Source organism: Pongo pygmaeus, chromosome 23 (assembly GCF_028885625.2).
Source record: "Pongo pygmaeus isolate AG05252 chromosome 23, NHGRI_mPonPyg2-v2.0_pri, whole genome shotgun sequence".
Taxonomy (NCBI): domain Eukaryota; kingdom Metazoa; phylum Chordata; class Mammalia; order Primates; family Hominidae; genus Pongo; species Pongo pygmaeus.
In genome coordinates, this window is record NC_085931.1 from 34,427,843 (window position 1) to 34,447,850 (window position 20,008).

The 20,008-nt window shown below is 39.4% G+C and overlaps 1 protein-coding gene across 6 annotated transcripts in view; it reads right to left on the reverse strand.

The window, feature by feature from the left end:
- The window catches only part of SPECC1L (sperm antigen with calponin homology and coiled-coil domains 1 like), a 148,148-nt gene that overhangs the window by 100,896 nt on the left and 27,244 nt on the right, over positions 1-20,008 (reverse strand). For 4 of the 6 annotated variants that reach the window (XM_054469313.2, XM_054469318.2, XM_054469312.2 and 1 more), the window contains exons 2-3: positions 13,248-13,437; positions 2,085-2,238 (exon numbers count right to left, since the gene is read on the reverse strand). In XM_054469313.2, the coding sequence (XP_054325288.1) occupies positions 2,085-2,238; positions 13,248-13,400 (307 nt within the window). In that variant the 5' untranslated portion in view covers positions 13,401-13,437. Of the gene's footprint in view, positions 1-2,084; positions 2,239-13,247; positions 13,438-20,008 lie in introns of those variants that run through there. The other 2 variants (XM_054469315.2, XM_054469319.2) reach the window with 2 other exon arrangements.

Genomic DNA, 20,008 nt, shown 5'->3' on the forward strand with positions numbered 1-20,008 from the left:
ATTTAATTTCCTTCCTACCACATAAGCTACAATGTTAAATGTGGTGATGACCCCAGGCTTGGGAGTAAAGACCTTGCCTCACCACCAGCCTTGTGGCCTTGTCAAAACAGATCCCCAATAAATATTTACTGAGCAAATGAATGCATGGCCTTGGCCAAGACACTTAAGCTTTCTCATCTCTAAAATGAGGATACTAGTTCTCACAGGGCTAGTGAGGATAAAATGAAATCATGCCTGTAAATCACAAAGCAAGGACTTCAATATTCCTTCTTGTTAATCACACCTATTATCATTAACAGGGGGGCCCAATCTGAAATGGAAGGAAGAATCTGCATAAAGCCAAAGCAAAAATGAAGACAGTAGGTAATCCTGGGCTAGAAGAGTCTAATACACACAAGAGGGGCTAAGAGCCTAAATTACGATGACAGAAAAGGATCTGATGTAATTTTTACAATTTGCCTTCATAAGCTTTATTACAAACACTTGATCTTATGTTTACTAGAAGTTTTAAAGTTCTTTTTCTATAAATGTAAGAAGTAAAATATGAGAGCATTACTCCTTGGACTGTAGGATAAATTAATTTATCAACTCCATCAATCTAAAAACAAATACCTGTTACTGAATGAAGAAAGATGGCAGAATTAGAATGAATGGATCTAGGCACTGATCATCAGAGGCTTCTAACATCATTTGAAGAGGGACAATCAGAAACTATGTGTTTCCTGATGGGTGGACACACCACCACCTATGAAGGAGTCTTGTATTTTGGTTGTTTTGTTTTCAAAATAGGGGGACAGGGGACCTGAATCTGTCCCATAAGGCTCCAATGCCATTTACAATAAATACAGACAATAAAGGGTGATGGGCAAAAACATCATGGGGATATTGCGATATAAAAATCCACATACTCAGAACTCTACAGCTCATATGACCAGCTTCCACAAAAATTAAACTGCAAGAATCAGGATAAACCCATAGATTTTTAAAAAGATGATTTAAGAGACACATCAGCCAATTATATACGGACCTACATGAGTCCTGATCCAAATATAAAAATAGACAGTAAATAAAACAAAAATATTTATAAGACTCTTGGAAATTTAAATACTCATTGAATAAGTTATGATTTAAGGAATGATTATCGGTTATTTCAAGGACTGATAATGGTATTATGATTATATTTTTAAAACAATCCTTCTCTGGCCGGGCGCGGTGGCTCATGCCTGTAATACCAGCACTTTGGGAGGCTGAGGCGGGCGGATCACGAGGTCAGGAGATCGAGACCATCCTGGCTAACACGGTGAAACTCTGTCTCTACTAAAAATACAAAAAACAAAATTAGGTGGGCTTGGTGATGGGCGCCTGTAGTCCTAGCTACTCGGGAGGCTGAGGCAGGAGAATGGCATCAACCCAGGAGGCGAAGCTTGCAGTTAGCCGAGATCGTGCCATTGCACTCCAGTCTGGGTGACAGAGCAAGACTCCATCTCAAAAAAAAAAAAAAAAAATCCTTCTCCTAGGCCTGGTGTGGTGGCTCATGCCTGTAATCCCAACACTTTGGGAGGCCGAGGCATGCAGATCACGAGGTCAGGAGTTCGAGACCAGTCTGACCAACATGGTGAAACCCCATCTTTACTAAAAATACAAAAATTAGCCAGGCATGGTGGCGCATGCCTGTAATCCCAGCTACTCAGGAGGCTGAGGCAGGAGAATTGCTTGAACCTGGGAGGTGAAGGTTGTGGTGAGCCAAGATCGGGCCATTGCACTTCAGCCTGCATGACTAAGACTCCGTCTCAAAAAAAAAAAAAAAAAAATCTTTCTCTTTCCAAGATAATAAAGTATTTATGGATGAAATGATATGATGTCCAGAATCTGCTTCAAAATAACAAGAGGGAACAGTGGGTATCAGGAGTTACAACTGGCTGTGAGTTGATAATGGTGATGAGCGTATTGGGCTGAAATATCAATCCATCTACTTTTGTATGTCTAAAATTTCCTATAATTAGATGGAACACTGTAAACACCAATGCATCCTGCCTATTCAAACAAAAAAGAAGTTGAAGTCTCAGACTGAATGTCACCAATACCTGTGCTAATCTTGGATTTGTTCTCCACGGTGGTCATGGCAGGGGCAGATGCTGAAGGTGCTGCAGATGGGCAGGTGCTTTTCTTTCCTTTAACACCATTAGTCACCGTTACCCCTCCGGCTATTCCAGCTAAAAGGTCATCACTGCTCTTGGTCTAGAAGCAACAGAAAATAAAAACAAATTTACTAGATCAAGCAAGATTAGATATTTTGGGACTCAACAAAGCTCATGACTTTTATACTAAGTTCAAGAGCCCTATTACCAAAACTATCTGACAGGTAGTAAGCAGCACACCATACTGTGCTACAGAAACAGAACTTCTTTATAGGTTTATAAACAATCACTTACTTCTTTTTAAAATAATAAAATCGTACATGTAATCAAAGACTTTATGGAAGCCTGCTATGTGTCCACATATGCCAGATTCAGATGATGGGGATAGCACATGATACCTTGGGAAAGTCCTATAATGCCACAGGAAGTGTCATCTTGCAATTTCTAGAAAGAAATATCATTGAGAGTCAAATAATCTTCACTGCTCTAAAGTGATTCCATGATGAGGCCAGTATCTAAAAGAATTTATTCTGAAATTTATCTTTTTTACCTTATAATTCTGTAGTAATCAAATTTTAGTCACAATTGAAAGGAGGTATTTTCTAAAACATGCATAATATATTAATAAAAAACTAGAGACTTTACAGTTTGAGAAAGGGTTCTGCTATCTAAATGATTGTTATTACGTGAGAAAGACCATCTGCAATATTTATATTTTATAAAGACAATTTTAAAAACATGAGCCTCAAAAAAACACTATGGATAATAAATCGGCTGTAAATTTATTATTCTAAAAAGTAGTGAAGAAACGTTTTTACTTCTCCTAGAAATGAAGGGAACACAGAGCAGTTAAAGATATGTGGGGGAAAAAAAAGAGAAAAACTACTTTTTAACAAAAGAACCCAAAAGTTTTCTCTCTTTGGCATGAGTTAGCCGACTGATTTACACTATCTTCTATCTGGAACCATGCCCTCTCTCAGATAATCATACTGAATTCATTTCTACTAGTTAAGATAGTTCATAAGTAACTAATCTCTAAAGTCTCTTCCAGTTCTAAATGTCACTGACTCCATATGGAGCATATTTCTGTTATTCAATTATCAAAGTTCTAATATAGTACCATTAGGTTAAAAAGAGGCAGAAAAGGCTGGGCACAGTGGCTCATGCCTGTAATCTTAGCATTTTGGGAGGCCGAGGTGGATTACTTGAGCCCAGGAGTTCAACACCAGCCTGGGCAACATACGGAGATTTCTGTTTCTACAAAAAATTTAAAAACTAATTACCTGGGCAACGTGGCACATGCCTGTAGTCCCAGTTATTGGGAAGGTTGAAGTGAGAGGATCGCTTGAGCCCAGGAGGTCAAAGCTGCACTGAGCTGTGATCACGCCACTGTACTCCAGCCTAGGCAACAGAGTGAGACCCTGTCCCCACCCGCCCCCCAAAAAAAGAGGCAGAAAAAGGAATAAATATTTTCAATGAATTAAACAGAATTCAACTCTGGTAATTAAGGGCTGTTACATTATGAAATCTAGAATACATAAAAAGAGAGGGAAACACTGCATTAATTTCAAGGACTGTTCATATTCTTTTTTTTTGTTTTTTTTGAGACAAAGTCTCACTCTGTCACTGAGGCTGGAGTGCAATGGCATGATCTCGGCTCACTGCAATCTCCACCTCCCGGGTACAAGTGATTCTCCCACCTCAGCCTCCTGAGTAGCTAGGACTACAGGCATGCGCCACCATGCTCAGCTAATTTTTATATTCTTAGTAGAGATGGGGTATTGCCACATTGGCCAAGCTGGTCTCGAACTCCTGGCCTTCAAGTGATCTGCCCACCTCGGCCTCCCAAACTGCTGGGATTACAAGTGTGAGCTACCATGCCTGGCCTGTTCATACTTTTAAGACTTGTTTCTGTTCACAAAAACTGGCCATCAACTATGATGCCGAAGTCACACAATGAAAGTCATACCACTTTCCTGCCAATTTGTCCCTCCTCTATTAGCCAGTAAATAGCCAGTAAATAAACTCAACACATTCTTATATTCTCAGTCGTCTTTTGTATCCTGCTAATAAAAGTAAAATTATCTGAACTAATCTTTCTTCCTCCATAAGTTAAATTCTTCCATTTGATAATAATTACATTGAAAACCACCCTACATTGTCATGTCAAAGTGGACTACTCATCACACTTCTCTGGTTACAATTTGCCTTTGGCTAATGACAAAGTTAAATATACATAAGGGCACCAAATCATAAACTTTGCACTTATAATAATTAAGACAGTACAGCGCTGGAACAAGAATAAACTAGTGAAACAGAGTCCATAAGGAAACTGCATATTTATAGACACTTGATTTATAACCAAGGCAGCAAGGGGGAAAACAAGAGTTTTCCAGAAAATGGTGCTAGGTCAAGTGCAAACACCAAGGGGGCAAAAATAAATGCTGAGACCTATTTCACACCATATCAAACATAAAGTCCAAGGTTTTCTAACTATGATTTTAAATCTAAAATTGTAAAACAAAGACTTGATAGATGTGACTACATAAAAATTAAAATCTTAAAAATAAAAAATCCTTTTAATTAAAAAAACGTTAAAATGTTTTGTATGACCAAAAAACCATCATAAATAGAATTTTAAAACATAAAAAACTGGGAAAGTGTATTTGCAATATCTCACAAACAAATGGTTAAGGTCCCTAACACAGAATGCTTTAAAATTGAGAGGGAAAAGACCAAAAAAAGACAGAAAAATGAACAAAATGAATGAATCACACAATCAGTTTACACACACACATACACAGAGAGAGAGAGAGAGAGAGAGAGAGAGAAAATGATGATCAACCTAACTCATAATGAGAGAAATGCAAATTAAGCAGCACTTGTCACTTGACAGATTGGTACACATGCTCTTTTGGGAGGAATATGGGGAAACAGGCACTCTTCTTAGTTGCTGATGGGATGCACCTTGACATAAGCCTTATGAAAGGAATCATGCAATATCTAACAAAGTTACACATGTATTTACCTTCTCCCCAGCAACTTCACTTCTAGGAATTTAACCTGAAGATACACCTCCAATAATACAAAAATACATATGCACATGGCTAATTATTCACTGCAGCATTGTTTTTTATTGCAAAATACTGGTACGCCTTAAATGCCTATATATATGCAGGAAAGCATATGAAGTACACTTTAGTGAATACAATGAGGTATTAAACAGCCACAAAAAATAAGAAAGACTGCTACCAATTGGTATGGAGAGAGATTTCTAGAGTACATTAAGTGAAAAGATTAACAGAGTGCAAAAGAATATATTTTGCCACCTTGTGTAAAAAAGAAAGTAAAAAATGTGTATTTGCTCATTTATGCAAAAAGAAACATGAGAAGAATAAACAAAAACTAAATTGCCTGTTAACCTCTGGGATGGGTGGGAACTGAGTAAGAGGGAACAGGGGAGGGGAGGGGCACTTTTCTGAACATATCTTCTCATATAGTTCTGACTCGTGGAGCCATGTTAGTGTTTCATATGCTGAAAATAAACAAATAAATAAAGATAGGAGAAACCTAAAATGGAATAGGATAGGAACAAACAGACTAACCGTATTTCAAATGAACAACACAACCCAAGTATTTTTTCAACACGGTAGTATTTTGACCATAAATCCTCAAACTCTCAAGCCAAAGACAAAAGTATGCAAATATTGAACTTCAGGCCAGTCACAGTGGCTCACGCCTGTAATCCCAGCACTTTGGGAGGACGAGGTGGGTAGATCATGAGGTCAGGAGTTCAAGACCAGCCTGGCCAACATGGTGAAACCCCATCTCTACTAAAAATACAAAAATTAGCTGGGTGTGGCAGCATGTGCCCATAATCCCAGTTACTCAGGAGCCTGAGGCAGGAGAATCGCTTGAACCCGGGAGGCGGAGGTTGCAGTGAGCTGAGATCTCACCGCTGTACTCCAGCCTGGCGACAGAGCTAGACTCTCAAAAAAAAAAAAAAAAAAAAAAATTGAACTTCAGTTGATAAATTGTTTTTCACAGTTGTACAGATAATTCTAAAACTATTTTCTGTACATTCTAGGGTGGAGAAAATAAGTAAATATAGGCTGTAGAAGCCAGGTGTTTCAGTGTTGGATAAATGGATTACAATTATAGGATGTGGAAAGGCTGTTATGAATCTTTTAAGTCAATGGAATTGGAATTATCAGTGTGAACTCACACATTTTAATAGATACAGCTACAAAAAATTGACACAGATATGTGTGCATGTGTGTGTCCCAAAAGCAATGAACACATCTAACCTCTAGGTCTTGGTTTTTAAGTACTATCCTCCACTAAAAAGAACAAGGCCTCCTTGAAGAAATGGCTGATTCTAGGGCTGGGACTGAAAAGGTACAAAACTTATTGTGCCAGAAATGAAGGAAGTGCTCAAAGAGTAATAGGAACATGTCAAAAGGACACAGGAACCAGCTTGATGGGGCTCCCAGTGGACAAATCAGGGATAATCTAGGCATAAAACTAAATGATCCTAATAATTTAGACCCCACTAAGTATCTATGAATTTACAGTAATATAAATGAATATATAAACCAAGGGAAAGTGAAAACTCTTCCTTGTAGAGAATGCCAACTAACACATGTAGAAGGAATGACAGAATTAGAAAATTACCATGTGGCAAAAATCACAATACTAACTGATTTGGGAAAGAACTATCCAAAAAAATGCTAAAACCAGGGTGAAAAGTCTAGTGAAAAAAAGGATAGATATATGTACAAAGTTTCAAACTATCTCTGACAAGCTACTTATTAATTACAAGAGGGAACACAGTAACCTGACAGTGGAGAAACCTAGCCAAAGGAAATTAACATCCCCCACAATGGAAAACATGGAAGCCATCTGTTTCCATACACTTCTGTGGTATTCCTGCCTAAAATGCATAACCCAAATCTAATCACAAGGAAATATTACCAAACCCAAATCTGGAGGGCAGTCTATCAAATAACTGCCTTTCGCTCTTTAGAAATGTCAAGGTGATAAAAGACAGAGTGAGAAACTATTCCAAATTTAAAGAGGATGAGGAGCATAACAACTAAATGCAATACATAATCCTGGATTGGATCCTGGGCCAGAAAACAGATTTTTTTTCCTCTTTTGCTGTATCTGAAATAGCACAACTGGCGAAATTTAATGAAAGGTTATACATTAGATACTAGCATCCTATCAATGTTATTACTATGGTTATAAAAAAGAATGTCCTTGTTTTTCTGGAAATACACACTGAAATATTCAGCAGTAAAGGAGCATTATGTCTATAGTTCATGCTGAAACAGCCCCCCCACCCCCCAAAAAACTATGTGTGTATACATGGTACATACAGGAAAGTGATAATCATGACAGGTTAACATATGAGGAATATTGATAGAGTATACTGGAATTCTTTGTACTAGTCCTTCAGTTTTTCTGTAAGTCTAAAATTATTTCAAAATAAAAAGATTTTACATGATTATTTCCAGACAGATTGAGGATCTAAATATGAAATTTAGAAAAACACTTTTAGAAAAAAAAAATAGGGGCCAGGCATGGTGGCTCACACCTATAATCCCAAGGCTTTGGGAGGGTGAGGCAGAAGGATCTCCTGCAATCAGGAGATTGAGACAAGCCTGGGCAACATAGTGAGACCTTGTTTCTACAAAAAGAAAAAGAAAAAACCATAGGCAACTATTTCATTTGACCTAGGGATGGGTTAAGATTTCTTAAACAAAACACATACACATATACATGTACATACATACACACATACACACTCACATACACACACAGACACACATACCCCATAAAGAAAAGATTAATAAATTGGGCTACATTAAAATAAATAACTGCTGTTCATGAAGATACCTTTAAAGGTATCATACCTTTATGAAGTGGAGGGGAGGGGAGGGGAGGGGAGAGAAGAGAGAGAAAGCAAGGCAGAGTGGGGGAATATACTTGCAGCATGTATAAATGATAAAGGGCTCACATCTAGAAGAGGCAAAGAACCACAAATCAGTGCAAAATGACACTGTACCCTCTCACACCCACTAGAATGGATACTATCAAAAAACAAAATAACAACTATTGCAGAGGACGTGAAAAAATTGGAACCCTTATGTACTGCAAATGGTGTAGCTGCTAGCAGCGAGAAACAATAGGCAGTTCCTTAAAGAATTAAAAATGGACTTGCCATATGATGTAGCAATTCCACCTATGGGTATATACCCCCCCAAAATTGAAAGCAGGGCCTTGAAGAGATCTTTGTATACTCATATTTATAGCAGCACTATCCACAGTAGCCAAAAGGTGGAAGCAACCCAAGTGTTCACTGACAGATGAATGGATAAACAAAATATAGCATATACATACAATGAACACCATTGAGCCTTAAAAATGGAAGGAATTCTGACACATGCTACAACATGGATGAACCTTGAGGACATGATGCTAAGTTAAATAAGCCAGACACAAAACAAGTGGTGTATGATTCCACTTATATAAGGTAGCTAGAGCAGTGAAATTCATAGAGATAGAAAGTAGAATGGTGGTTGTCAGGTGTTGGAGAGAAGAGGGAATGTGGAGTCATTATATAATGGGTACAGAGATTCAGTTTAGCAAGATGACAAGTTCTGGAGATGGATGGTGATGACGGTTGCACAACAATGTGAATGTATTTAATGGAACTGAACTGCACACTTAAAAACTGTTAAGATGGCTGGGCACAGTGGCTCACACCTAAAATCCCACCTTCACAGGAGAATTACTTGAGGCCAAGGAGTTAGAGACCAGCCAGGGTAAAAAAGTGAGACCCTGCCTCTAAAAAAATTTTTGTTTTGATTAGCTGGGTATGGTGACACACATCTGTAATTCCAGCTACACAGGACACTGAAGCCTGAAGACTGCTTGAGCCCAGGAGTTCAAGGCTGCAGTGAGCTAGGATCACGCCACTGCACTCCAGTCTGGGCAGGCAACAGAGTGAGACTCCATCTCTTAAAAAAATTAAAAAATTAAAATTAAAAATTAAAAGGCCAAGGTGATGAATGTTGTATGCATTTTTCCACAATAAAAAAAAAAAGTTTGGAAAAAAAAAAGACAACAGAAAAATGGGCAAGTGACTTGAACAGGCACTTCATAGAAACGGGTCTAAATGTCCACTGAGCACATAAAAAGAATGTATAAGGCCGGGTGCAGTGGCTCATGCCTGTAATTCCAGCACTTTGGGAGGCCGAGGTGGGCGGATCACCTGAGCTCAGGAGTTCAAGACCAGCCTGACCAACATGAAGAAACCCCGTCTCTACTAAAAATACAAAAAATTAGCCAGGCGTGGTGGCACATGCCTGTAATCCCAGCTACTCGGGAGGCTGAGGCAGGAGAATCGCTTGAACCTGGGAGGTGGAGATGGTGCCATTGCACTCCAGCCTGGGCAACAAGAGTGAAACTCCATCTCAAAAAAAAAAAAAAAAAAAAAAAGATTGTATGAAAAGGTATTCAATCTTACTGGTAACGATGCAAATTAATGCCACTGCTCCATCCCTTTATACATCCGTGAGTGCTTAACATGAAAGGAGTAACAATTTAAGTACAGGAGAGAATGTGAAGTAACCAGGAGTGTAAACTGGTAACCACCTTGAGAAATGATTTTCTTCTATCTATAATATTAAAGCTGAACATAGGTATACTCTATGGTCCAGTAATTTCACTCCTCGTTCTAGAACCAACACAAATGGGTGCACATGTGTATTAATACACACGTATAAGAATGTTCATAACAATAATACTCATAGCCACAGAGAAGAAACTCCAAAAGTCTGCCAATAGTAGTAAAAGTCTGCCAATAGTACAAGAGATGAACAAACTGTGGTATATTCATCCCATGGATTACTAACCAGCAATGAAAAGGAAGTGACCGCTGCTAGATGCAACAGTACGGATAAGAAACCAGACACACATAAAAAGAACACAGTGTATGACTACGTTCCTGTAAAGATCAAAAACTGGCAAAAATCATCTCTGGTGCTAGAAGTTAGAATGGTAGTTACTTTTGGGGAGGACAGGAAGGGCAATGATTAAGCAGAGGCACGGTGGAAGCTTCTGAGGGGCACGTATGTTCTGTTTCTTTAACTAGGTGGTGACTGCAGGGTATGTTTCATTTTGTGATGATTCACTAAGCTCAACACCTATGCTTTGTGGACTTTGCTGTACGTATGTTTTACTTCAACAAAAAAAGTAAAAACAAAACAAAACACAACTCTGCATTTTCCAACTTACCTTTTACCCTAAGCTACTAGCAGGCTCTCTGCTATTTTTCCCTATTTCTTTTAATTTTTGCTACAAAATTCTGTAAAGGCATGTGCATTCCCACACACAAACATCCCCCATCGGTAAGTCTAAAAACATGAAACTGATGAAGGAATAAATGTTCAGCCTACTCTTTGTAACTGATGCAAAATGCAAATAATTTGGTACAAGCATTCTGGACACAAATAATGAAATACTACAACCAGGTACATATACTTCTCAAGGTCAAGCCCAAGTTTCACATGTATCTTTCTCTCAAATTTGAAGATTTGTTATCAAATTTTACCTTTCAAGTTTCAGAGGTGGATTGTTCATACTATTAACAAACGTTTACACTGTATGACCACAAATAATCATAGAGAGTTATCAATTATAGATTCTAACTGAAGCTTATTAATTCATGTCTGTAATTTTCAGAAAAAATTATCATCGGTATAATGGAAAAGTATATTACTTCAAAAGAACTAATCATGAACACCTGAACAGTAAGTGAACCCTGCAAAGTGTAGGCATGCAGGAAACCCTCTCTACATGGAAAATAATCCTCTCCACTGACTGTGACAAAGGAGAATTAAGCATACAAAAGCTGCAAGCCCAATGACACAGCTCCTGACAGAAGTGGGAATAATGTCCCCAAAACTCACTGTGAGCAGCAGTAGTGTTTTGTATTTACAAAAGCTCCAACCAGCAGTGAAGTGTTCTGGATCAAAAGAGTCCTTCCCCTTAACCCTCAACTACATCTAGCCTCAAACAATACTTGAAATGAGAGGTGAAGAAATGCATATCCTGTACCCTGTCACTACAAGAAGAGAGTCATGAGAATATTGTGCAGTGACAGACACACAGGTGTGGGTGTCCACAAATGAATGGGTGTGTGCACATGCTGTCTCAATAATTAAGCCAAACACTTCATTCATCTGGTTAATCATCAATGCTCCATGACAGTTAAAGGAATTCAAATTGTAGGAAGTATCTAGATGCCAGAGAAGCACAGGAAAAAAAAATGTTAGAAAAATAAAATAACACTGTGGGGTCTCAAAGCCCTTCAATGTTTTCCTTTTTTTTTTTTTTCACTATTTTCTTCTTTCCTTCTCTGTTTTTACTTTAATCTCCATTTAATGACTTTTTCCTTCCCCTCTCTTAGGTGAAGGCAATTGCTCCACTCCAGGAAAAGTGTTGCCAAATAGCTTTACCTCTGCCCTGACCTTCCTGCTACACACACACACACACACACACACACACACACACACACACACACACACACACACACACACACACACACACACACACGCACACACACACGCACACACACACCCGCCGCCGCCCCCCCCCCCGCCTTAAACAAACTTGTCAACGCAGCAGCTGGCATGCGCTGGCAAGAGTAAGTGTACAGTTTTGCTTTACAGTGGAAAAGTACTCACTGTTCAAGACCAAATTCCCAGCAACTCCAGATCCAAGACTCAGAAGATGTAACATGCCTGCTCAGTGCACATTCCATAGTAAACCTCCAAAGACACTGCCTGCCTCTGATGAAGAGGCCACAGAAGGAAGGCAGCAGTGCACATCTAATGCCAACATTTCAACCTGTTCTTCCAGTCACATAAATAACAGGTCACCTAGTCACACAGGCACTCCATGCCAAAGAGAGCCCCAGCAACTGAATAACCAGTTAGGTCAGAAAATGCCACCTGTCTTACACCAAAGAGCAGCAGCACTGCCACCAACAAAATGACTCAGTGTGTTCACTGAGACAATGGAAGCTGGGCAAGGGTCTATTCCTGGTACCATCCTCCAGGTCACAGAATGATACCTAACAATTCATCAGGGCCATAGCAAGGAGAAAATCTGTGTGCATCTCTGAGCCAAGGGAATAAGCCTGGGTTCAGTTCCAACAACCTTAGAATAGAAAAACCAGCATTTCCTGTTAGATCTTTCTACACATATCAGGAAGTTCCTCATCGGCTGTTCCTGAGTTCCTTCTTAAAATAATTAAGCCATAATCTATCAGGGCCCTACCTAGAATGAACAGATCATGTTTCCAGTTGTGCATGCATACGCACACCCCTAGTCCAGCTATTCGAGAGGCTGAGGCAGGAGGATCCACTGAACCCAGGAGACCAGCCTGGGCAACACAGATCTCATCTATTTAAAAAAAAAAATGGTAATAGTAATAATAATATCTTGTCTCTTTTTAAAAAAATGGTAATAATAATAATAATCATCATCATCGTGGACCAGCTGCCAGAAGAACAGCAATTTGTGGTGGTGAAGGTGAGGGAGACAGGCAGATAAAAACACCTGTCTAGGGGTCACAGGACTGCCAGACTTGGCTCACATGACCTTTTCATAAAACCTTCCCAGGCTTGAAACAATATTTACTTACCTGAAACTGTTCACAATGCTTTACTGCTCTCCCAGGGTATCTGACATTCTCCCTGGGTATTTTCATTATTCATGTTTGTGCCTTGCCTCCATCCTTTCCTCCACAAGCTCCCTGAAGGCAGACTGTACCTCCAGCTCACACAATCACAGCATCCTGCACAAGGCAGGTGCTCAATTATTGTTTCATGAACAAGCCTATTGTCTGGTTTCATTCAAAAAGACAGATCAAAAACAGCAATTTGGTCCACCCCACTGTAAGCTCTCTTCAAAGGCCAAGTGTTCCCAGCACCAGAAGAGGGCACACCCCTAAGAATGCTCATTTAATATATTAAACATCATATTTAAATTCAGTCCTCCAAAAACCCATCATGTATTCAAACATCACATGAATACCTTTGACAATGATGCTGCTGTTCCAGGTTTTACAAGTTTGCCTCCCGTAGATGCTGAAGAGCTGTTTTCAGGTTTAACTTTTTCTGCTGTTTGCGTTTTACTTATTGCAGACACTTTAGGCACTGAGCCAACACTCCTGCTTGCTTTCTTCATTCTGGGCTGCCTCTTCGTGATGCATTTACAAGCAAATCTGCGGGAAAAAATGGCATTACACTGAGAACATAACTGGAAGGAAGTGCTTTAGAAGTTTGTTTCTGAAGAATTTTACCATGTGATAAAACTGAAAGCTAGATGTCACTACAGAAAAGTTGAAAAATTCTTTTTTTTTTTTTTTTTTGAGACGGAGTCTCGCTCAAAAGTCTCGCTCCAGTCTTGCCCAGGCTGGAGCGCAGTGGCGCGATCTCGGCTGCGCTCACTGCAAGCTCCGCCTCCTGGGTTCACACCATTCTCCTGCCTCAGCCTCCCAAGTAGCTGGGACTACAGGCACCCACCACCACGCCCAGCTAATTTTTTGTATTTTTAGTAGAGATGGGGTTTCACCATGTTACCCAGGATGGTCTCGATCTCCTGACATGATCCGCCCGCCCCAGCCTCCCAAAGTGCTGGGATTATAGGCATGAGCCACTGTGCCCGGCCCTGACATATCTTATAATATGGGTGAACCTTGAAAACAATACATAGATGACCCCGACTATTTTTAAACTTTACAATGTTTCAACTTTACAATGATGTGAAAGCAATAAACCTTTAGAAACCATACTTTAGAGTACCCATACAACCATTGTTTTTCACTGTCAGTGCTGTACTCAATAAACTACATACAATATTCAACATGTTATTATAAAATAGGCTTTGTGTTAGATGATTCTGTCTAACTGTAGACTAATTTAAGTGTTCCGACCATGTTTAAGGTAGGTTAGGCTAAGCTACGATGTTCAGTATGTTAGGTATAATAAATGCATTTTCAACACATGACATTGTCAACTTATGAGGGGTTTATAGGATGTAACCCCATGTTAAATAAAGGAGCATCTGCACCAAGTAAAAGAAGACCATGTAAATGTCTTCTTTTGAGAAGTGTCTGTTCACATCCTTTGCCCAATTTTTGATGGGGTTGTTTTCTTCTTGTAAATTTGTTTAAGTTACTTGTAAATTCTGGATATTAGACCTTTGTTAGATGGGTAGATTGCAAAAGTTTCTCCCATTCTGTAGGTTGCCTGTTTGCTCTGGTGATAGTTTCTTTTGCTGTGCAGAAGCTCTTTAGTTTACTTAGATCCCATTTGTCAATTTTGGTTTTTGTTGCAATTGCTTTTGGTGTTTTTGTCATGAAAGTCTTTGCCCGTGCCTATGTCCTGAATGGTATTGCCTAGGTTTTCTTCTAGGATTTTTATGGTTTTGGGTTTTACATTTAAGTCTTTAATCCAGCTTGAGTTAATTTTTTATAAGGTGTAAGGAAGGAGTCCAGTTTCAGTTTTCTGCATACAGCTATCCAGTTTTCCCAGTACCACTTAATGAATAGAAGATCCTTTCCCTATTGCTTATTTTTGTCAGGTTTGTTGAAGGTCAGATGGTTGTAGATGTGTGGTGTTATTTCTGAGGTCTCTGTTCTGTTCCATTGGTCTATATATCAACATCACTGTTCTGTTCTATTGGTCTATATATCAACATCACTGATCATCTGAGAAATGCAAATCAAAACCACAATGAGATAACATCTCATGCCAGTCAGAATTGCAATGATTAAAAAGTCAAGAAACAGCAGATGCTGGCAAGGCTGTGGAGAAATAGGAATGCTTTTACACTGTTGGTGGAAATGTAAATTACTTCAACTATTGTGGAAGACAGTATGGTGATTCCTCAAGGATCTAGAACCAGAAATACCCCAGCAATCCCATTATTGGGTATACACTCAAAGGAATACAAATCGTTCTACTATAAAGATACATGCACACAGTATGTTTATTGCAGCACTGTTTACAATAGCAAAGACATGGAACCAACCCAAATGCCTGTCAATGATAGACTGGATGAAGAAAATGTGGTACATATACACCATGGAATACTATGCAGCCATAAGAAGGAATGAGATCATGTCCTTTGGAGGGACATGGATGAAGCTGGAAGCCATCATCCTCAGCAAACACAGGAACAGAAAACCAAACACTGCATGTTCTTGCTCATAAGTGGAGTTGAACAATGAGAATACAAGGACACAGAGAAGGGAACAACACACAACAGGGCCTGTTGTGGGGTGGGGAACGAGGGGAGAGAACTTAGAGGATGGGTCAATAGGTGCAGCAAACCACCATGGCACACGTATACCTATGTAACAAACCTGCATGTTCTGCACATGTATCCTGTTGTTTTTTTTAAAATAAAGAACAAAAAAACACAAAGGCCACAAAGGACCATGTATTATATGATTCCATTTGTACAAATTATCTAGCAGAAACAAATCCATAGAGATAAAAAGAATATGAGTGATTGCCAGGGGTTGGGATAGGGAGTATAGAGGCTGGCTACTAATGGATACAGGGTTTCTTTTTGGAGTGATGCAAAGTTCTAACATTAGATCACGGTGATAGTTGCACAATCCTGTGAATATATTGAAAACCACCAAGTTTTACACTTTAAATAAGTGCATTGTATGACATATAAATTACATATCATTAGAGCTAAAATTTAAAAAAAACAACCGTAAGTTTTTCCTAAACTTATGATGAAATAACATTGTAAGTTGAACAAGGACTTCTGGAAAATATATCCCAACGCTGTAAAATACGTGATAAAGAGAAAGATTATGGTTTTGCAGAGGTCCAAGAGGAGAAAAGAAACACAGTCAAAGCTTTAAAGATGCTGAGCTGCAGACTGTTCAAGGAGGCTGGCAGCTTGAGATCACTTAGACCGCTGGTTCTTAGCCATATCAGACCCAAATACCCACTGCGCACCTTTTTTTTAAGACTCAGTCACCCATGCTGGAGTGCAGTGGTGCAGTCACGGCTCACTGCAGCCTTGACCTTCCAAGCTCAATGGATCCTGTCACCTCAGCCTCCCGAATAGCTGGGATTACAAGTGTGAACCACCATGCCTCACCCCCGTTCTTTAAAGACTATTAAAAATATACCTTTACTATCCTGAAATAAAATTCAGAAATAACTTATGACATATATATTCCAAAAATATCTACTTAACACAGCAACTATAATATAAAAACAATTTTTAATAAAATAAATATAAATTTCAATATGTAAATTTTCAGGCAGAAGGGTCAGAAATCCACATCTCTAAGTTGAATCACTGAATTTCACAGCTACAAATACTCTTCATTTGGGTATGTCATTTTGGCAACTCAGATACCACACTACCTATCATGAATGCTATCAATAATGTGATTGATTCTTCATTTACCTAAAAAGGTGAATCACTCTTAGTGTGATGGTTAATATATGTGTCAATCTGACTGCATCATGGAGTGCCCAGACATTTGGTCAAATATTACTCTGGGTGTCTCTCTGAGGGTGTTTCTGGATGAAATTAATGTTTTACTCAATGGACTGTCTAAAGCAGATTAACTTCCCTAATGTGGGTGGGCCTCATCTTATCAACTGTAGACCCGAATAGAACAGAAAGGCTAAGAGGGAACCCCTCCCACCTGACTGCTGAGCTGGGACATCTCTGCTTGCCATCTGACTCAAACTGAAAGAAACATTGGTTTTCCTTGGGTCTAAAGCCTGCTGGATTTCAGACAGAAACTTACATCGGTGGCTCTCCTGGTTTTCAGGCCTTCAGAACCAGATCAGAATGACACCATCAGCTCTCCTGGATCTCTAGCTGGCCAACTGCAGATCTTGGGACTTCTCGGCCTCCATAATTGCATGAGCCAATTCCTTTAATAAGGATCTTGTTATAGATAGAATGCTTCCCCTTTATCCGAGGGGGATATGTTTCAAGAACCCCTACGGATGCCTAAAAATGCAGATATTGCCCAACTCCATGTATACTATGTTTTTGCCTATACATATAGATGCTCCTCAACTTATGATGGAATAAAAATATCCTAAGTTGAAAATATCACAAGTCAAAAATGCATTTAATACACTTTACCTATTGAACATCATAGCTTAGCCTAGCCTATCTTAAACATGCTCAGACCACTTACATTAACCTACAGGTGGACAAAAATCATCTAACACGAAGCCTATTTTACAATAAGGTATTGAACATGTCATGTAATTTATTGAATATTATACATTACATTAAAAATGTGACAGTTTCATGCCGTCATAAAGTTGAAAAATCTTAGGTTGAACCACAGTAAGTTGGGGACCATGTATATATATACCACCTGTGATGAAGTTAAATTGATAAATTAGGCACAGTAGGAGATTAACAACAATAACTAATAATAAAAGAAGCAATTATACAATATGCTAGCGTCACTACTCCTGCACTGTGGGTCCATTAGTAAGTGAAATAAGGGTAATAAGCACTATGATACCAGACAGTTAATCTGATAACCAAGACTAAGGGTCTATTGGGCAGGCAGCACACACAGCATGGATACATCGGACAAAGTGAGGACTCATCTTCCAGATGTGACAGTGAGACCGCACAAGATTTCATCATGTCAAACAGTCCACAATTTAAAACTTGCCAACTGTTTGTTTCAGGAATTTTTCCATTCAATATTTTCAGACCGTGGTTGACCATGAGGTACTCAAAGCATGGAAAGCAAAACCACAGATAAAGGGCAACTGCTGAATACTTATATTTTCTCCAGAGAAACAGAACCAATAGGATGCGTGTGATACAATCATATATATTGGTTAAATATAGTTAAATATACTATATATAGAAACATATCTCACTCTCTCTTTCCTACTGGAGACATATATATAGAGAGAGACATACATATATATATATCTCGGTTCTGTTTCTTGAGAGAACCAAGACTAGTAATACACTTAGTAAAACTAAGAACAAGATGAGATAATTTCACTTCAAAGTCTAGACTAATTCCATTTCCTGAAATTTCCATTTATACTAAAATTACATTTAAAAAAATCCTTTATGTAAAATGGAATTCAGTTACAGGTTCAGCCTTAAACAGTTTTTTTCTATCTACATAAATTATTCAGCAAGATATTCTAGGCCAGGCACAGTGGCTCATGCTTGTAATCCCAGCACTTTGGGAGGCCGAGGTGGATGGATCACCTGAGGTCAGGAGTTGGAGAACAGCCTGGTCAACATGGTGAAACTCCGCCTCTACTAAAAATACAAAAATTAGCTGAGCGTGGTGGCACATCTCTTAATTCCAGCTACTTGGGAAGCTGAGGCAGGACAGTCGCTTGAACCCAGGTTGCAGTGAGCTGGGATCACACCACTACACTCTGTCCTGGGTGACAGAGTAAGACTCAGTCTCAGAAAAAAAAAAAAAGATATTCTAAAGCTGTGCAGATCATAGGAAAAGTTCTATTTTACAGAACTGTCACCACACTAAGCCTTGAATTCCATGGGCCCTACCTATTAAATAAATGCCTATAGCACCCACCAACCATTGAGACAATCACAAATGCTTCTACAAATTCTTAAAATGACCCTCAGGCTCAAAAAAAAAAAATCAGAATTCACCAGAAGATCCTGGGTCCCCACCTGGTCAAGAAGGAGGAATCACTGGCTGACACTCCTCCCTAGAGCCCCTCTAGAGCCCCCAGGCAGAGATTACAGAGCAGAGGAGCGAAGGAGCACAGTTCACAGCACTTCCAGTGTCTTGGAGAAGGGGAAGTGGTGGAAATTACCACTATCTCTTCTCCAACTTTGCTCAAGGGTGTCACATCAGCACACATCACTGAGACCTCTAGTCCAGGCAAGTCAATGTTTGGGGGAATAAAAAGTAGCTCTCCTCATAAAAACATTGTGGATCCTGAAACAACAATAGTCCATGAAGTATGCCCCATGTATTTGTCAAACAGTGTTTCTTAAGAACATCAAATAGATGCACTACTCCCAAAATAACAGGGATAGGCACTGAAGGCCTTGAGCCTCTCCCAGGCAGCAAGCAGCATGTCCTGTGCAGTACCTTGTACAGTTCACTGAATCCTCACATGATCCCAGGTGGGTATGTCTAGATGAAGGAACTAAGGATCAGAGATTGCAAGTAATTCTCTCCAGGTCAATTCATTCTTGAGGAACAACGGTCTGAATTCAAACCCCACTTCACTTCTGCCACTCCATATGGCCTCCAATACACACATAACACAAGTTAGGAATGCCAGATTTTGATCTCAATGAATATTTCACAACATATAAACAAACTGTGACAACACTAAAACTACACAGCTCGATCTGCCCCTTCTAGATTTGTCTACTTGTCCAATGTTGTCATCAGTGCTGGTATACTTTTTGTTTTTGAGACCAAGTCTTGCTCTTCTCCCCCAGTCTGGAGTGCGATGGCACGATCTTGGCTCACTGCAACCTCTGCCTCCCGGGTCAAGCGATTCTCCTCCCTCAGCCTCCCGAGTACCTGGGATTACGGGTGCCTGCCACCACGCCTGGCTAATTTTTGTATTTTTCATAGAGACAGGTTTCACCAGGTTGGCCAGGCTGGTCTCGAACTCCTGACCTCAGATGATCCGCCCTCGGCCTCCCAAAGTGCTGAGATTACAAGTGTGAGCCACTGCGCTGAGCCCGTGCTGGTATTCTTAATCAAAATTTTTTATTTTGATTATTTAACATAAAACCTTTCTTAGAGCAGAATATCT